This window comes from Polypterus senegalus, chromosome 9, assembly GCF_016835505.1.
Source record: "Polypterus senegalus isolate Bchr_013 chromosome 9, ASM1683550v1, whole genome shotgun sequence".
Classification (NCBI taxonomy): Eukaryota; Metazoa; Chordata; class Cladistia; order Polypteriformes; family Polypteridae; genus Polypterus; species Polypterus senegalus.
This window is the reverse complement of record NC_053162.1, coordinates 57616880-57635064: the sequence shown is the minus strand read 5'-3', so window position 1 is coordinate 57635064 and position 18185 is coordinate 57616880. Positions and strand designations below refer to the sequence as shown.

The 18185-nt window shown below is 37.9% G+C and overlaps 1 protein-coding gene across 2 annotated transcripts in view; it reads right to left on the bottom strand.

Annotated features, from left to right (window-relative positions):
• Window positions 1-18185, bottom strand: part of abcc12 (ATP-binding cassette, sub-family C (CFTR/MRP), member 12) — a 136896-nt gene that overhangs the window by 98907 nt on the left and 19804 nt on the right. For both annotated transcript variants that reach the window (XM_039763118.1, XM_039763119.1), the window contains one exon: window positions 12081-12239. In XM_039763118.1, the coding sequence (XP_039619052.1) occupies window positions 12081-12239 (159 nt within the window). The remainder of the gene's footprint in view (window positions 1-12080; window positions 12240-18185) is intronic.

Below are 18185 nucleotides of genomic sequence, written 5' to 3'. Positions count from 1 at the left end.
TGTTAAGTATGAAGAAGGGAGGTTATATTTGGAGAAGCACCTGAAATCCACTGTCATTGCCACAGTTTTGAGTGTGTTTAGCTCTCATTGTTCTGACCACATCAAAGGGCCAGCTGTTCAACCTCCTTCTGTATTCAGACAAGTCGGTATTTCTGATGAGTCCAATAATGGTTGTGTTATCTGCATATTTGAGGAGTTTGTCAAAAGGTTACTTGGAGGTGCAGTCATTAGTATTGAGAGAGAAAAGCAGTGATGAAAGCACACATCCCTGGTAGGCACCAGTACTGATTGTATAAGAGCTAGACAAACATGCATTTGTTAGTCTTACTTTGTAACCACTAAAGTAGGTTACTTGCTGTTTCTTATTTGTCAAGAAATTGGTATCTTTGAACATTAAAACATTACAAGAGACTAATCCAGCAATCCAGTGACAGGTGGAGCCACAGACAGAAATCTAGGTGAGTTTAAGGTGCAGCTGTTCAGGAATGATTGTGTTAAATGCTGAGTTGAAATCCCAAACAGAGTCCTTGCAGAGGTCCCTGGATTGTCAAAGTTTTGCAAGATGTAGTGCAGACACATAGTGACTACATCATTCACTGTCCTGTTTCCTTGGTAAACAAACTGAAGGAGGTCTATCAGGGAGAACTGTGATGTCCTTCAAGTGAGCTAACACAAGTCTCTAAAAGGTTTTCATGATTACAGACGTCAAAGCAGCAGGCCTATATTCATTCAGTCTGGTTATACAGATTTTGAGAGTGGTATGATTATGGTATGTTTGAAACATAAGGGAACATGCAGAACATGTAGAAAAGTGCAAATTGCTACAAACGGGTAACAGGAACATCAATTATAAATATAAGATGGGAGACATTGTCCTACAGCAGGCAACCTCTGAAAATGATTTAAGGGTTTATGTTGACACAATGTTTTCATCGTTTAAACAACATGCAGAAGTAAGTAGTTAAAAGGCAACTCAAATTGAAGTTATATCATAAAAACTATGTAATGTACTAGTGAGACCTCATCTGGAGTATTACATGCAGTTCTGGTCACTAGAATATAAGAAATACACTTCAAGCTGTTCAGAAAAGAGTAACCAAGTGCACCCCAGGGCTTAAGGACATGTCATATTCTGACAGATTCAGAAAATCAGAAAATTAAACCTGTTTAGGCCCAAACAGAGTAGACTGTATGGGGGCCTAATCCAGGTCTTTAAAATCCATGAAGGCATTGATAAAGTAGATTCATCAGAATTGCTTCAGTTTAAGGGAATTTCACATACTTGAAGACAACAGTGAAAATTAAGAGAAAGTGCATTTAAGACGGAGGTCAGGAAGCCCTTCTTTATGCAAAGAGTTGTGGTAATCTGGAAGAAACTATCGCATCATGTACTTGAAGCAGAAGCATCGACAACTTTTAAGGAGTACCTGGACAAGTCATTGGGACAGCCTTGTTATTAACTAAACAAGCAAGCCTGACAGATTGAATGGTTTCCTCTTGTTTGTCAATTATCTTAAGTTCTCTGATTTTTATGCTCCAGATGTGTTCTTGGCTCTTCCATTCGTTATTCTTTGGTCTGTCTTCTTTGTCTCTTCCCTACAATTACTGCACCTATGGTCCCCAAGCTCTATAAATTCTCATAGCTCTGTTTTAATATGCAAGACATGCCCACATTGCTGATAATGCGCTTGAATGTTGGCTCACCGGCTGGACTTTTCATTTTCTGTCCTACTTGGCCTTGTGACCATAGCATTGGATTTATCCTTACAATCATTACAGACTTAAAATTAATTGAGCAATTTAGTTTATAGTTAAGGATTCTGTTTTATCTGTTAGTTCTTTGTCTGTATCATGTAAGTGCATATTGATTTATTCTGATTTATTATTTTTCGTACTTCATTTATGCATTTATTCATTCATATGCATATTTTTTTATAAATCATTATTTTTCTTTTAACTTGCAATTTTTGTTGTCTTTAACATTTTAGAAAGCACTTTGAGCTACATGTTTTGTATGGAAATGTGCTATAGAAAAATGGTAATGGGTGTTGTATTCTCAATTTCAAGTCTCGTGACTACAAAAACACCATTTCTTATTTAGGTGACAGAAATATGAGAAAAACAGAGTGATAATTGACATAAACAAGAAACATGTTGTTGAATTTCAAAGAATTGTTACTGGGCAAGTGTTGCATGAGACAGAGGCAAACCCACACAGATTACTTTGATGATGGGAAATGACACCTGAATTTTTAGTTACACAAATAAATATTTACAAAATCATCTGACTTGTTTATAATGCAGAGAATAAAGTCACTGTTTGCAACCACAGAAGTGTTAACTCCAGAGAGAGTAAATCAGTATTCATACGTATCAAGCTAATTCTGTTCCAAAAAATGTGGAAAAGACAAACTTGCACTTCTAGACCAGATTAAGCCAGAATTACATAATTCATTAGGCCAAAGATGCAGATAACTAGCTAATCCTGGTGTTTGGAACAGGCTCAAGATTTGCTCAAGATCCTTTTTGCCTGCCAGAATGAAAGATTTGACAACATCCCGCTCAGTTATAGAGGCAACCAATGCTTTGAAACTAACTTGCAAAAGAGCAAGTTTAATGTGAAGGAATAAAACTTTGCGTTCTCAATAATTAAGGTGCAGAGCTTCCAATCATAAAATCGAAGGTCATACACAAACAAAATATTCAATATGGTATGCCCCTTCCCTATTGAACAATCAACACAGAAGCACAACTCCTTCACCAGATTCTGCCCAGAGAAATGCACTCAGACCCCAATCAGACATTTTGGCATGCCCAGAGAAGGATCTCCATGAATGTTACAGTTTTACATTGGAAGCTTTAATTTAGGGTGGTCCAGATCTAATTATGCAATTTTCATTATGCTATAACTTATTAAGTTTATTACATAGAAAATCACCTGAAAAATCTCGGACTATCAAGAAGTGTGCAAACTGACAACATGAAGAATCGCTTTTGTGCCGAACTGGAATCATCCCCACATAAATCAAAGTCATCCAGATGATCTGGATCTGCATAATTAGATCTGGGCCGCCCTGTATATCTGAGCAACCTTCCAAAACATGACATGTTCAGTGTCACGCATCATGGCTTTGAGTTGACTTCCATATAAATCGCAGACATTTCCTATCTTTTTTTTTTTTTTTTTGTAAAGGGAAGTTTTCTTCATAACATAGGAGATGCCACACATAATGGCAATTGCAAACGTGTCCTTAATTTTGAAGCGGTGTCTGGTGACACATGCACATGGGCTGACTTTCCGAGACAGAAATGAATAACCACCATCAAAGAGGAATTCCACAGAGTCACAGGTAGGGAAATCAAATTAAAACATTTGCAACATTTCTGAGCAGTAATAACTGATGATAAATTCACTGGTGGAACAAGCTGCCCACCTTCATCTCTTCTGCAGAGTCCCTCACCTTTTTAAGAAACACTTCTTAAGAGTCCTCTTCAATGGATATCAAGATCCAATATGCTTATTATTGCAATTTCGATTTGGGAGTATGTACAGTATATCAAATACTCAATACAAATATCAATATTTCCACTTATTCATTCTTAAAATAATATGAGATGCCACGTGCATGCAGCAAGCAGTATATAAATGTTGAGGCCAAATATCTGGGGTGTCAGGCTTAAACAGGGTAAGTTACTGTTCAAAGAGTGGGCACTGGGAGTCTTCTGTTGCAGATTTGTACTGTATAGTGAATGAAAGTAATTCATCTTTGCTTTCTTTTGTCATGTCCTTAGCGGACAATACAGGGTTCAGTGCAGGTGGGATAACTTTTGACATGTCTTGCAGTAGTGAGTAGAAAAACTCTACGAATGCTGAACATTTAATATTGTGGGTCTTACATTTTTGTGATGATTTAAAAATTTCAAAAACAAAATACAATGCTTACTTGAGGATATAAAACATTTCAAGAGAGCAACATCGCCAGGGCTACATTGTTCATAATGCATCAATTTACCACACACAGTTTACACATTATTTGGAGATCCAAGGTCATCTAATCTCACTTTTTGGAACAGACCCCTGCTGGAGTCCACTGGTATCTACATTTTTTTTTTTTACCAATTAAGTGCAGTTATTCAAAGGTAGGAAAGAAGGGAATCCAGAAGAAATCATGTAATTTTCAAAATGAATTAAACCCTTTGTTTATTTAAAGAAACTAATTGAAGAAGCAGAAAGGTTTAACACTGATTAATTGAACACATTTAATCCTGTAATTTATCAATTAAAAATAAATAAACAAAGAATGTCCTCTATTAACAAATTCAAAATCAACAGAACAAGTAAATGGCTAGCAAAGCAAAAAATAAAAAGGCAATGCATTTCTAAAAAATTCCCAATAGTTTAGAACATAAATGGAAGAAACCCTAAAGGCTTACAGTATACCTTAAAAGACTAGAGATCAGACTGAAAGCCTTTGCATTAGGAATTCTAGGGATCGTAAACCCAAAGCTCACAAAACCATTTTACAACTTTAAAACTACCAGGGAACAAATTCTAGAAAAGAAACCAATTCAATGCCAAGTCCAACAATGCCAAAGAAAGTGTAAAGTAGCTAATGTTCTTAGTACCCCAGTATTTAGGAGGCTGCCCTAATGGTGGCAAACCTACTTAACTTGTTGGCCCAATCACCCCAGCACAACTTTTAAACTACACGGGGAATAAAGCAAATGAAAGAGTTACATCAACAAGCAATTAATAATAATATTACATAATAATAAATCACAATGCAACTAATATTAATGGAATGACTGGGAAAAGACTTGTACCAGACGACTATTGGAAATATTGTAAAACCCGAAACTTAACTCAAAAATCATAAAAGAAAAACATGAAACAAAAGTCAAAAATCAAGCATTCTATAAAATCTACTTTTTTAAGAATGAAAACGTGCAAAGGTTTATTTGGAATCTGTCAAACTCAGTTTGCTACAGTTCTGTCACACTGATCTTGTAGTCGTAGCGCTGATGAGGTAAGTCCCAAAACTTCCTTTCCATGGCAGTGACAGATGTGAGGTGGCTACCGAGACACAAAATAGTGGTGACTGGAAGTAAACAAAACTAATAAAGAACCATTTAAAAATAAAAAAAATACTTATGCAAATGAAAAAATAAACACTGGGGAAAAAATAAGAAAATCATGAAAAACATGTGCCTGGGGAGGAATCATAACGAGTAACAAATTGAGGTCATATATAAAAAAAGAAAGTAAATTACCATAATAAATATTAGATGACAAAACAATATGACAAAAATAAATATAAACCAAAGGCAGGATTAAGCTGGATAAAGCTCCAACAAAGTCCTGACATTTTAGTCTAAATTGCTCCAAAAGCTAAAGGATTCACTGACCTATCATGACTTGGGCTTTGTTATTTGAGGTAAAACATACATAGTAATAAAGAAATTGTTGTCTTTAAATGGCCTAAAAACTACAACAATAATGCATATATATCTATACCACAAATAATGCCTATTTTTATTAAACGAGTCCGGGGAAAAATAATAAATGTGGCCACACTGAAGCTCCTTGACAGAATTGGGGAATTATTGGTTTCTACGTTTTGGTTAGAATGTCGAAATTATTTTGGCGGACTTTACAATAAGAATTTTTTTTAAACAAAAGGAAACTATTTGATACATCATTTGAATAGCTAAATGCTCCCAACATTTAATTCCAGTATATTAGAGCATTTGGCTTAGATTCTCATAACCCCTTGTTGGAAAAAATGCTTCATTATTTCGGTCTTGCTTGCACTTCCTCTTAATCCCCTCCAGTGTTTTTGAATATGTGAGTCACTAAAGTAAAAGAATTCCACTGGATTAATTTTACTGATGTGTTTGCACATTTAAAGACTGTATTTAGGTCCCCTTACAACCTTTTTCGTCTGAGATGAAAAGGTTACATTCCTTTCTCATATCAGGATTAGAATGTCTGGGGATGCCCTGGTTTCTCTCCTCTTAACTGCTTCAAAAGCTGCTAAACCTTTTTTCACATGGTAAAGAACATCCATCCATCCATTATCCAACCTGCTATATTCTAACTACAGGGTCATGGGGGTCTGCTGGAGCCAATCCCAGCCAACACAGGGTGCAGGGCAGGAAACAAACTCCAGGCAGGGCACACACACACTAGGGACAATTTAGAATCGCCAATCCACCTAACTTGCATGTCTTTGGACTGTGGGAGGAAACCGGAGCGTCCGGAGGAAACCCACGCAGACACGGGGAGAACATGCAAACCCCACTCAGGGAAGACCCGGGAAGTGAACCCGGGTCTCCTAACTGCGAGGCAGCAGCACTATCCATTGCACCACTATGCCACCCCTGGTAAAGAACAATGAAGACAAAACTGGATATGGTCTCACTACTGTATAGTGGAGTCTTAGTAAATTGTCCTTTGATTTATATTCAACAGTTTATGCAATATAATGTCATGTTTTATTTGTCAAGTTGATTGCCTGAAAGATGAGGCTATTGCAAAATATACCAAAATATTTTTAGTATAAGATTTAAAAATTATCAGCATAAACTTCAAACTAACAGCACAGACACAATGACATAGTGAATGTCCCTGCCAGTAGCCACCTGAAAACGCTCCTTCCCCACCAGACTACAAGAATAAGAAAGAGATTTGTAAGAGGCAATCCTTTAAGAGTAGAACAGCTAAGATGGTGTGAAACGATTAATGCTCTTCAAAGGTTGGTGTCAAAGTGCTTATTGATGGCCATAATAATAAAAGGCTGCATCTAGATCCTTTCCAGGGAATGCTTCCTCTAGGTCAGCATTGCCCATTTTTCATTTACAATTAATGCTTATTTTATCCACATATAATACTTTTCACTCTTCCATGTGAAACAACATTTTCAAAGTGTTTATCCAGTGTCTTCTTTTGCATCCTACTCAGTATTTTGGGCAATTTGTTGTCATCTGTTAATGTATCAACTCAGTTTGTCAATATCAGTGTTGCAAAGGTGAAAAAGTAATGGCAAACACAGATCTCTCCATGTTTAACTTGTGTGACATTCTCCTCTCATCTGTACTCTTGGTCTCCTACCCATTCATAAATTTAGAGTCACATCTCTTCTTTCTTCAGGATTAATTATCTTAACTCATACAGTAACAAGAAAAAGTTTGTGAACCCTTTGGAATTTTCTGGTTTTCTACAGTATATTAAGTAGTTATAAAATGTCATCTATGTCATAAATATGTCACAAACATGCTTAAGCTAAAAAATACACTAACAATTATAAACTTTTACGTCTTTATGGAAAACACCCATCAAACATTCACATTGTTATGTGGAAAACGTAAGTGGACCATAGGATTTAATAATTGGTTGAACTTCCTTTGGCATCAATAACCTCTAAGAAGCACTTCCTTTAGCTGTGAATGAAACTTTCACAACGTTCAGAAGGAACTCTGGACCATTCTTCATGACAGAACTGTTTCAGCTCGGCTGTATTCATACAATGTCTGATATGAATGGCTCTCCTCAGGTCAGCATCTCTCTGGGGTCTATATCTGGGCTCTGACTGGGCCACTCCAAAAGACAGATTTTTTTTAAGCTTTTCTGCAGTAGGTTTACTTTGATGTTTAGTGTCATTGTCCCACTTCATTACCCGTCTTCTACTGAACTGTAGCCGCTGGACATCCAGCCTGACATTATCCTGTAAGATATTTTGATAAACTTGGCAATTCATTTTCTGTTTGATGATATCAGATTGTCCAGGCCACCACCAATGATGATCCCTCCACCACACCTCATCATTAGGATGATTGTTTAATGCTGGTATGCTGTGCCCTTTTTACGCCATTTGTACTACTGCATATTCTCTCAGTACAATTATACCTTAGTTTCAACAACCCACAAAACATTTTCCCAATAGCATTGTGGAGTGTCAAGATGGCAAACTTCAGGTGTGGAGCGATATTATTTTTTGGACAGCAGTGGCTTTTTCCTTGGGTGTCTTGCCATAGGCACCATGCCTGTTCAGTATTTTGCACATGGTAGGCTCATAAACAGAGGTGTTAACCTTCATGCCTTTAACTCTTACTCAATAGTTCTTTCTTACTTCACTGAGCATTCTGCATTGTGCTTTTCGAGTTATCTTTACTGGGCACGTACTGCTAAGGAGAGTAGTCACAGTGCTAAATCATCTTCTTTTATACCCCATGGCGGATGCCTGGGTAAGAGCTCCAGCTGGGACGTCTCCATAATGGAAGGACAGAGGGAACGAGCGTGTACAGTGCATTATCTCCCCTGGATCACTAGATGGTTGCCCCCCTGGTTTGCAGCAGTGCCTCAGATTCCTGCAGGGCATAATGGGACTTGGAGTTTACCAACTCAGCCCTGTTGGGTTCTGTGGGTGCCACCAGAAGGAGCTGCAGGGAGTTCACCGTCCTATTTCGTTGGGCATCTGCCTCACCTGGAAGTGCTTCCGGGCCATGCTAATGGGCCACCAGAAGTACTCCCAGGAGCAGCATAAAAGAAGCCTGCTGCCTTCATTCCAGGAGCTAGAAATGGGAGGAAGGAGGACAAAGCTTGTCAGGAGGAGCAGAGGAGGAATAGAGGAGCTGAAGACAGAGAGAAGTAGAGACTAAGAGTTGCTGTTGCTGTACTTGTACTATGGTGTTTGTACTTGTGACTGTGCTGGGAAACACTTACAGAGGAAGCGTCTCCCACAATAAAAACTCTTTATTCATTTAATACTGGCATCTGAGGCTGTCTGAATTGGGTTTGGGAAGCTGGAGCACCCCCTACAGTCCACAACACATAGGTAGTGCACACAGATATTTAAACTCTTCTAAATTACTTTGTAATTCTTTCCAGCTTCCAGCAAATCAACAGTCTTTGAACAGAAATCTTCTGAGATCTTTAATTTGCAAGGGATTGTTTACATCAGCAGACGCTTCTTGTGAACAGCAAACTCAAAATGTTTGAGTCTTTTTGTATCAGTCACAGTACCTCTCACTCCACCTCTGTTCAATGGTTGGACTCCAGGTTTGCCAACCCCTGCCTCCTGTTAGCTTTTGTTGAAGTCCTCAACCTAGGGGTCCACATACTTTTCCCAACCTACACTGAGAATGTTTGAATGGTGTATTCAATATACTCAAGAACAGCATAATAAATTGTATGTTATTCGTTAAACAAGACTGTGTTTGTTCATTATTGTAACATAAATGAAGATCATTCTAGAAGATCATCATATTTCACAACACATTTGTACATAAATAGAATTCTTTCCAAAGGGTTCACATACTTTATCTTGCTGCTGTGCATCAATCCAAATGTAGTCAAACAAAATATTTAATTAGAATATCATGGTGGCCTGCGCCACCTCCACCTACTCAAAGCTTCATGATGCTCAAACAATGATGGATGGATTAAAAGGCAGAAGTCTACGTGACCATCATCATCATCAAGCCCTTCCGTGAGAACCCTAAATCCAAAGACGACTGTTTCATTTTTGTTAGGTAGATTGCCCAGAGGGGACTGGGCGGTCTCATGGTCTGGAATCCCTACAGATTTTATTTTTTCTCCAGCCGTCTGGAGTTTTTTTGTTTTTTCTGTCCCCCCTGGCCATTGAACCTTACTCTTATTCGATGTTAATTAATGTTGATTTATTTTGTTTTTTCTTATTGTGTCTTTTATTTTTCCATTCTTTATTATGTAAAGCACTTTGAGCTACTGTTTGTATGAAAATGTGCTATATAAATAAATGTTGTTGTTGTTGTTGTTGATAGATGAGCCTATAACTCATAGCTTGGTAAAATAGAAGCTTCTTACAAAGAGATTCTTCAAACAACATGATTATGTTCAAAGCAACCATGTCTTTTGCTTATCATTATTTTACTTTTACAACAAGTAAATGAATGCACATGAGCATAGAAAAAACCTGAATGAAAAATAAGTACTACATTAGAGAGGATATTTCGCATTACTAGAGTTACAGAAAGTAAGAACATTTAAATTTCCAGGTTGTTACTCTAGTAGGATATTCTACTGCGTGATCAAATGTGCCAAGAAAAAAGTAAGAGCCCTGAGTTAAGATAGTTACGGCATAATAAAAGAGACACAGTAAGAGGTTTCCTTTAATTAAACCAGCAAGGATACTCAACAGTTTGACTTCTCTTGTTCCGGCTCCCTCTTAATACACACCAGGCATTGCTAATTCCACTGGCACTAGAACACTGTCAGTTCACTCCATAATTACCGCAGTACTAAATACCTATCTGTTTGTGTTTGAGCATCATCTTGGCACCCCAGGATACACCTTCAAGGACCAGATGGAGCACAGGCATTAATTAACGCTGTCATGGCTCTCGCCCCATTACTCTTTATAATGCTAGGGGATCGGGTCTCTAGTCTTTCACGTTGTTAATTGTCTTATTGCTTCTGCTATGTTTTCACATATTGATGAAGCACACCTTTCTTTGTCTCTGTACTTTAGCACTGTTATTTGTTGGCCTCACTCATTTCAGTGAATATTTTCTTGTCATATAAGTTACTGCATGTCAGCTAAGTGTGTTAATCACCAGATCACAAACAACAGTGGAACTCCTGTGTGGGCACAAACAATTATTGTATCAGATATCCAGCTTTGAGCAGAGTTCTTCTAAATACATAGTCCTTGAATAAAGACCACTATAGTGTGTTTGACATGACAGTTTCAAACTCTTGTAAATTAATTAAGAGTCCCAGGGGTCAGAGACTATCCTAGAAATTTTGAGCAAAAGGCAGGAAATACGAAAAGGAAAAGGGCAGTTGTACAATATAAGTCTGCCCACTATACAAAACAATATAATTTACAACATCACATACAATAAGATTCTCAAAATGTGCTTAAGGGTTGATGGGCTGGAGAAACTCAAGGATCGGTCCTCGACTTGGAGCAAGTCCATCGCAGGGCTCACACACACCCACGCCTGTACTCCTTGGGAGAGGTGGGAGAAAACCTCATGCAGACACAGCGAGAACAGGCAAACTCCAGATAGGAGTGCGATGTGAACTGAGGGTGCTAATGTAGTTTATAGCACTAGTACATATGATACCCCTTTTTCACCCATGAAATACGGTACTCTCCAAAAAAAATAAAAATAAAAAAACCTCAGTAATAATTCTATTTGTATCTTTCACTTTCCCATAGTTATTTATAAAATTTTTGCGATTTTCTTGCTTATTTTCAGTATCTTCATGCTGTCACTAAGATGAATCACTCAAGTGCTTTTATTTCCAAACGCCGTGAATTAACCTGACTTCAAAATGACCTAGTGTTTCTACTGGCAATGCCATCAAGCAGCTGAGTGCAACAACAAAAAAGTGGAAAGAAATCCAACTGAAGTAGTGTGTCTCTGATTTATTAGCGTGCAGTCTGGCCTCAGAATGCACACCTCTCACTTTTTGATTTATGTGCATGTCCAGTATATGCTGCAGATACTGTATAAAGAGCCCTTAAGGTGCTGCAAAGCATGATTTTGTCTTTCAGAAAAATGAAGAAGTTGAATTTGCAGCAATTGATATTTGCTTATCATTTAAATTAAATATTTACTCTATTCTGGCTTTAATGATAAGAAAGATGCTTTAAACAGATGCCACTGTGACATGGGAGGATGCCAAGTAAGACTATCCAAAGCCCAAGGAGGTCACCTTATTCATCACTGCGGCTCTCATATCCATTGTAGATAAGGGCAAATGGATCAAAAATAATGCTAAACAGCATTCAGTGTGTGTAAGGAAGCATTTGTCACCCTGGATTTCAAGACAATTGCAAACAGTATTCTGACAAAGATTATGGGAAAACAAGATATTTTTGGCATAATTTAGTGACAGCTCAGCTGTGTCAGACTGCTAGGCTGTTTTTTTTAAACAAGCAGTGAAGAAATATGCCAGACTTAGATAAAATAATAGTAATAGCAATAATTGGGCAGTGTGTAATAGAAACACTGATACTTAAGGATAACAGCCAATAATAAGTTCCTGTACCTTTTGCATCCATAGCTTCTGCAGTAAAAGAGAGCTGTACCTTTTTGAGTTAATGTCTGCGCTGTCATGACTTGACAGAGGAGGCAAGTTCTCTGCATTTAAACGCTTTCTAAAAATATTCCACAAAGTGGAAGTGAGCCATGAAAACAGAGCCAATGAGAATAAGCCAGCTTCATCCAAACCATTTGATTCTGGAGTCCTGCAAAGAAAAAAGATGAATTTTATTCACTGCTATAATTTTCACTAAAATATACAGCATGCAGCTTTCATTATAAATCTTTAAAAATAATAAATTAAAATATCAACTGCTGCAGAGTAATCTCCATGATGCACAAAATCTTCTGAAAATAACATTCTCATATCCAAATAATTGAATTTTGGGTTGCAGGAGAACAGAGTCTCTCCTGGCAATCAAACCCCAAAGTGCCAATCTTGTACAGTGCAGTCAAATAGGCAATAAATAAATAATCCTTAAAAATGGTGACTTCTGTGGAGTTTAAAACCAATCCATAAATAGAATAACCTTTTCAATTAAAAACTAGGTTAAATATCAAGAAAGTCTTCCTTTCAGAACATGAGTACCAATGCTTCTTTCTACAAATTGTCGTCACCTCTGCGTATTCCTTCAGAGTCTTGCAGCAAGAGGAAACGCTCACCGACGGGTGCAGTCAACCATTCAAACCTAGTTCGGGTCTCCATCAGCAGTCCTTTAAAGTCCATGGGGCATCACAACGAGCCACAAATACACTCTCTACCACCTGTCTTTCACCTCCATGGGAGACACCGCATAACAGGCCGCTCCTACTCCCACATGTCACTCAATAGGAGCGCCATCGTCATCGCAGACAAGCACTGGACCCACGCTCAATCCTCGGGGCTCTCTTTCCTGACCCTTGCCTCCATTCCTTACAGCACGGGCTCTGCCATTTCTGCCTCTCACTTCTCTCTTTAAGTCGGTTCTCCTTTTTTGTTTCTTTTTTGATACCTCCACACAGGTTATTCTACTGTATTTAGGTTTCTAGAACATACAGTCAGGTCTACACCACTCACTGATTGCAGAAAGCAACCATGTTAGCCAGCTGAGCCAAAGAAGAACTCCTTCATCTCAAAATTATATATCAAGGACATCTGTCTTGCTTAAAATTGTCCAAAATGTTTCCAGGGCACGATCCAACCTGCAAACATTGCAATCAAGTTCCAGCCACACAAGGCAAGATGTTTTGGGCCTGCACCAAATTAACATCATTCTGGACCAAAATCTTTAAGTGCCTTTCAGACAGCCTTGGTGTCACAATCCCTCCTAATCCATTAACAGCTGTGTTTGGGGGACTCCCAGATGGGCTTAAAGTGGAGAAGGACAAACAAACTGTGATTGCCTTTACTACACTACTGGCACGCAGACTTATCTTGCTCAACTGGAAGAATCCTAACTCTCCCCTTTTAAGTCAGTGGGTAACTGATGTTATATACTATTTGAAATTGGAAAAAAATCAAATTCTCACTTAGTGGATCTGTGCAGAACTTTTCCAAAACCTGGCAGGATCTAATTAATAACATTTCAGAATAAGCATTCAAATTGAGGAAGCAGATTCTCTTTCCTTTTCTTTACTCCATTTATCGTTATTAATTTATATATTTACTTATTTTTACTAGTTTAAAGTTTTACTCTGCTGGCTTGGCTCTCTTTCTAAGGGATGGGGGTTGATTGTCTCAAACCTATTTTTTGTAAAACTTGATTTATTTGTATGGAATCTTATTGATTTTAATAAAATCAATAACATCGAAAAAAAAGAACTCCTTCAGTACAAGTGAGTACAGTGGAACTTCGGGTCACGAACGTCTTGGACCACGTACAAATTGGGTTACGACCACAAAGCTTGCCAAACTTTTGCATCTGTTCACGACCACACACTTAGGTGACGAACAAACCAGTTTCCCTTCCGGTTCGTATGCGCAGATGATTTCCGCACGTGTTCAGTCTCTCCCTGTGCATTCCCTGTGCAGCGAGCGAGCGAGCGAGATGAAGGGGCCTTAGCTGCCTCGAAAGCTTGCATTTGTAATCTATTTATTTAGCCAATAAAAGTAGTCATTTCACCCTACTTTCTCCTGTATCAATCTATGGCTAACATGGTACAACACTCTACTGCTATGGATATACCAGACACCACAATGAACCAGATTCACATGGAACAGGTTACACCTTGCCTGATGAAGGGGCCTTAGCTGCCTCGAAACCTTGCATTTGTAATATATTTAGCTAGCCAATAAAAGGTATGGTCACTTACTGTATATTAACTGGGATTACTCAATCACCTGTAATCCATTCATCATAGTCCACCTACACAATATTCTAAATACTGTGCCCGGACCACCACAATAATCCATCACTCTTTCTCCTTCTGTCACCTCTCTGCCATCTGAGTAACTCACCACCTGAAAGGGAGCTCAATGGGCTTCTAGTAAATTTACTTCTGCATCAATCCTGTGATCATTTCTGAGGTCAGGAATGCCCTTTGAAAATTTCAGTGCTGGTGCCAGGCATTCATGTATCTCTGACCCCTTTTTTGTAATGAAAGCTTCAGGCATAACTTCTTTGCCCTTTATAGTCTGCAGCAAGGTGAACCGTGTTTGTGGCAGGACCTCTTATCAGTGTCCTTGCATTTACCTGGCCTTCAACCTTTCTTTTATGACATTTTGTCTCCACAGAGTAAACACATCTGTGCTGTGAGAAGGAAGCTCCAAATTACTCACAGTTGGCAGGTGGAGGAAGACTAGCAAGGCCTGCACCCCTTTTGCCCCTTGTAACTCCGATCTGTCTGGGTAAGCTCTGATTTTTAGACTAGATGATTAAAAGGATTTATTAAAAGAAGGAAAGTGTATCACAGAGGCAATGAAATTCTTGAGGGCATTCATCAATCTGTAAGCATACTAAGCCTTTCTTTAAAGAAGGGTTATGTAGAAGAATACATTGAGGAAAAAAAAAACTGAACGATTTCCAATAATAAACAAATTCCAGTTGGTAGTTCTGTATGTGAAATTGTTGCCAGGCTTCAGTATGCAAGAGAAAACTGGCAAGAAGAACAGAGCATGGATAGAATGAATTATGGGCACCTAACAGAGTATTTGTCAGTAATATGTAAAATGATGAACATCTGTGTTTATTGATGATTTATTTCAATATTTTGGAAACCTTCATTTGATAGTCACCTCTTCTGTATGTGGTATTAAATAGGAAGAAATCATTGTCAGATGAACAAAAATGAATTTTTTAAAAGTTGTTCATTCAGAGGGGAATTATATAATATGCTGTAATGAAAATGCAAGAACCTTTTCATAGCTCAGCTCAGTGTTTAAACACACGGCTGAAAAGATCTGTTGACTCTTTTAGTTTCCTTCTCAGTACTATCGAGATTACTGTCAAGAATTATAATACAAATTCGGCCTTACATTGGCTTGGCCTCTTATCTAGTGTTGGCACCTGAGATGAACCTGGTGCTGCTAGGTCAGGAATAAATACTGTATTTCAATGTCTCTGTCTATCTAAATAAACATATGAATACACAGTGCAGTGCAGAAGTCCACGGTCGTGTACTTTTTATAAGAAGATCATCTAGTAGTTTGCTCCAAGCACCTCAGAGAACTTTTTGAATTATTCTACAGACTTTGGCTACCTCACATTCTGTCTCTTAAGATAGTTTTGGTGATGTGGGGATCAGGGCTCAGTGAAGGGCACAACATTTGTTGTAGAACTCACTCTTTTTTTTTTGCTAAAGACAGCTCTTCAAGACCTTGGTTGTGTATTTTGTGGTCATTGTCCTGATGCAGAATGAATGTGGGACTGATCAGACACCTTCCTGATAGTGTTGCATCATGGATTAAGATCTGCTTGATCTTCTCAGAATTGAGCATTCCACTCATTCTGACCAGAGTGCCAACTCCATTTGATTCTCCTGTTTGGGCCAAAAATGTTCAGTTTGAGTCATCACTTCACATCAAATTTAGGACCCCCAGCCCTTGCATTTTTTGTTATGTAAGGGGGTGTGTTGGGTTTGTTTCCACTTCTGAGAAATGGTATTATGGCAGCAAATCTTCCATGAAGTCCACTTCTGACAAGACATCCCTGGGCTATAGATACTTGCACCTGTGTAGGTTTCTGTGGGAGCTGGTGGCACTGCTGGACAGTTTCAAACAGACATAGTGATATATCTCTCATTGACTACACTTTAGTTTGTTGGTCCTCAACCTTGCACATTTCCTTTTGCTTCTTCAGAAGTGAATGGGCAGTACATCCTGAACCTTCTGTTGCTTTCAAAATTCTTCTTGAGAGATACCTGGCTGATGCAGGATCACCACCTTGTGTCTTGTCCCTGAGCTCACACTTGCCATGGTGTAAGAATTTTGAAGGCTAATTATGTTCCATCTCCCACAATCTCATGTTTTAGTTTAACTCATTGTGTTAATAATTATTGACATTCTAACATTAGAACAATTGTGATGAGAACAGCCCATGAAGCCCACCAATCCTATTCATCAAATATCATCTGCAAAATAACAAGTTCAAGGTCACTAAAGTCCTAGTATCTTCCATGGTACTTGGTCACTTATTTCAAATGTCTATGATTATTTGTCTGAAGAAAAACATTCTAATGTTTTTGCATAATTTGCACTTAACAAATTTCCAACTGTGTTCTCATATTCTTATTGAAGAATTAGTTTTAAAATTGTAGTAGGGTTTCATTCATTTAGTACTTCCTCTAAGAGAAGGTACGAGGCTCAATTGAAAAAGCTAACTGTGTGTTATTCTTCATTGAATGGGAACATTCTACATAAATAAAATGCGTTATTATTATTATTATTATTATTATTATTATTATTATTATTATTATTATTACTGCAGTAAATCAAAATGAATGGTGAAACCCTGTCTCTCCAAGCCTTTGCACTGAGGGCATATTTCTGACGAAATAGCAAATCACAAGATTTCAATTCAGCATGTGACATTAAGGCTATTTATTTATTTCACTCTTCATAAAGGGTAAATAACAAGATTACTGAGTTTTCTAGTCTGTCGATTGAACATAAGTACCTCTTTGTTAGCTTTGCTTAATCGTGCACAGGGCTACAAAGTAATCCATTTTTATCTGAAAAGTAGTCTATTACTTAATTAACAATATGCAACAAATGTGTCTGTAACACTTAATTGTTTGGAAATCAGAAATTAGCTATTTTCCATTGACACACTAATATAGAAGACAAAATGTACATAGTAAAAACCAGCGTCCTAAGACATCATATGCATCTGCTGAAATATATTTGTGTGTTTAACTTGAACGCATTCAAATCTTTAAACAGTTTTTTGGCTGTTTATTTGAAAATATTCAAATATTCTGAAAATGGTATTTTCAAACACAAATGCTCTAATCCTAATGTTTTTGGAGCCAGGTCTGCTTAACAGACACTAGTAAACACTTCCCATTACTTCAAATATCATGATACTGCATAACATTTAGTTATTGGAAAATACCAATAATGCTGTACCTGAAGGGATTTTTTTTTTTCCTTGAAAATGTGAATTTAAATTCATATACAGTACATGTATTCTCGCAAAAGCTTAACCCAATTCAGGGTCTCGTGAGGCTGGAAGGTAGATAGCCAGTAACTGTAGGCACACTAGTCCACTGCAGGGCACACACACACACACTTTAAGTTAAACTGGGCACTGACAATTAACAGAAGCTGCATGTACAGTAGCTGGTGTCCCCAGAGAAGATCTTACTACATGCAAACTTTACTCAGTCAACCATCTTCCACAAGATTCAAACTGGACGTGTAATGCAGTAGCATTAACCACTTCACCACTTTAAATATTGTTGAAATGGAAACTGTGGGTCTGTTGTGACTCCCACAAATTAAATAAAAGGTGATGATAAATCTGCCATTTTTACCATTCAGGCTTCACTCAATAACCCATTAATGACAAAGTGAAAGTGTTTTCAGAATTGTTTGCAAATTTTTTAAAAGATAATTCACATGAATATTTACACGCTTATTTCAGTACTGTGTAGAAACCCCTGTGGAAGCAGTTCCAACTTACAGCCATCTTGGGTAAGTCTCCAAGGACACTGCATGCCTGGATTTGGGTAGT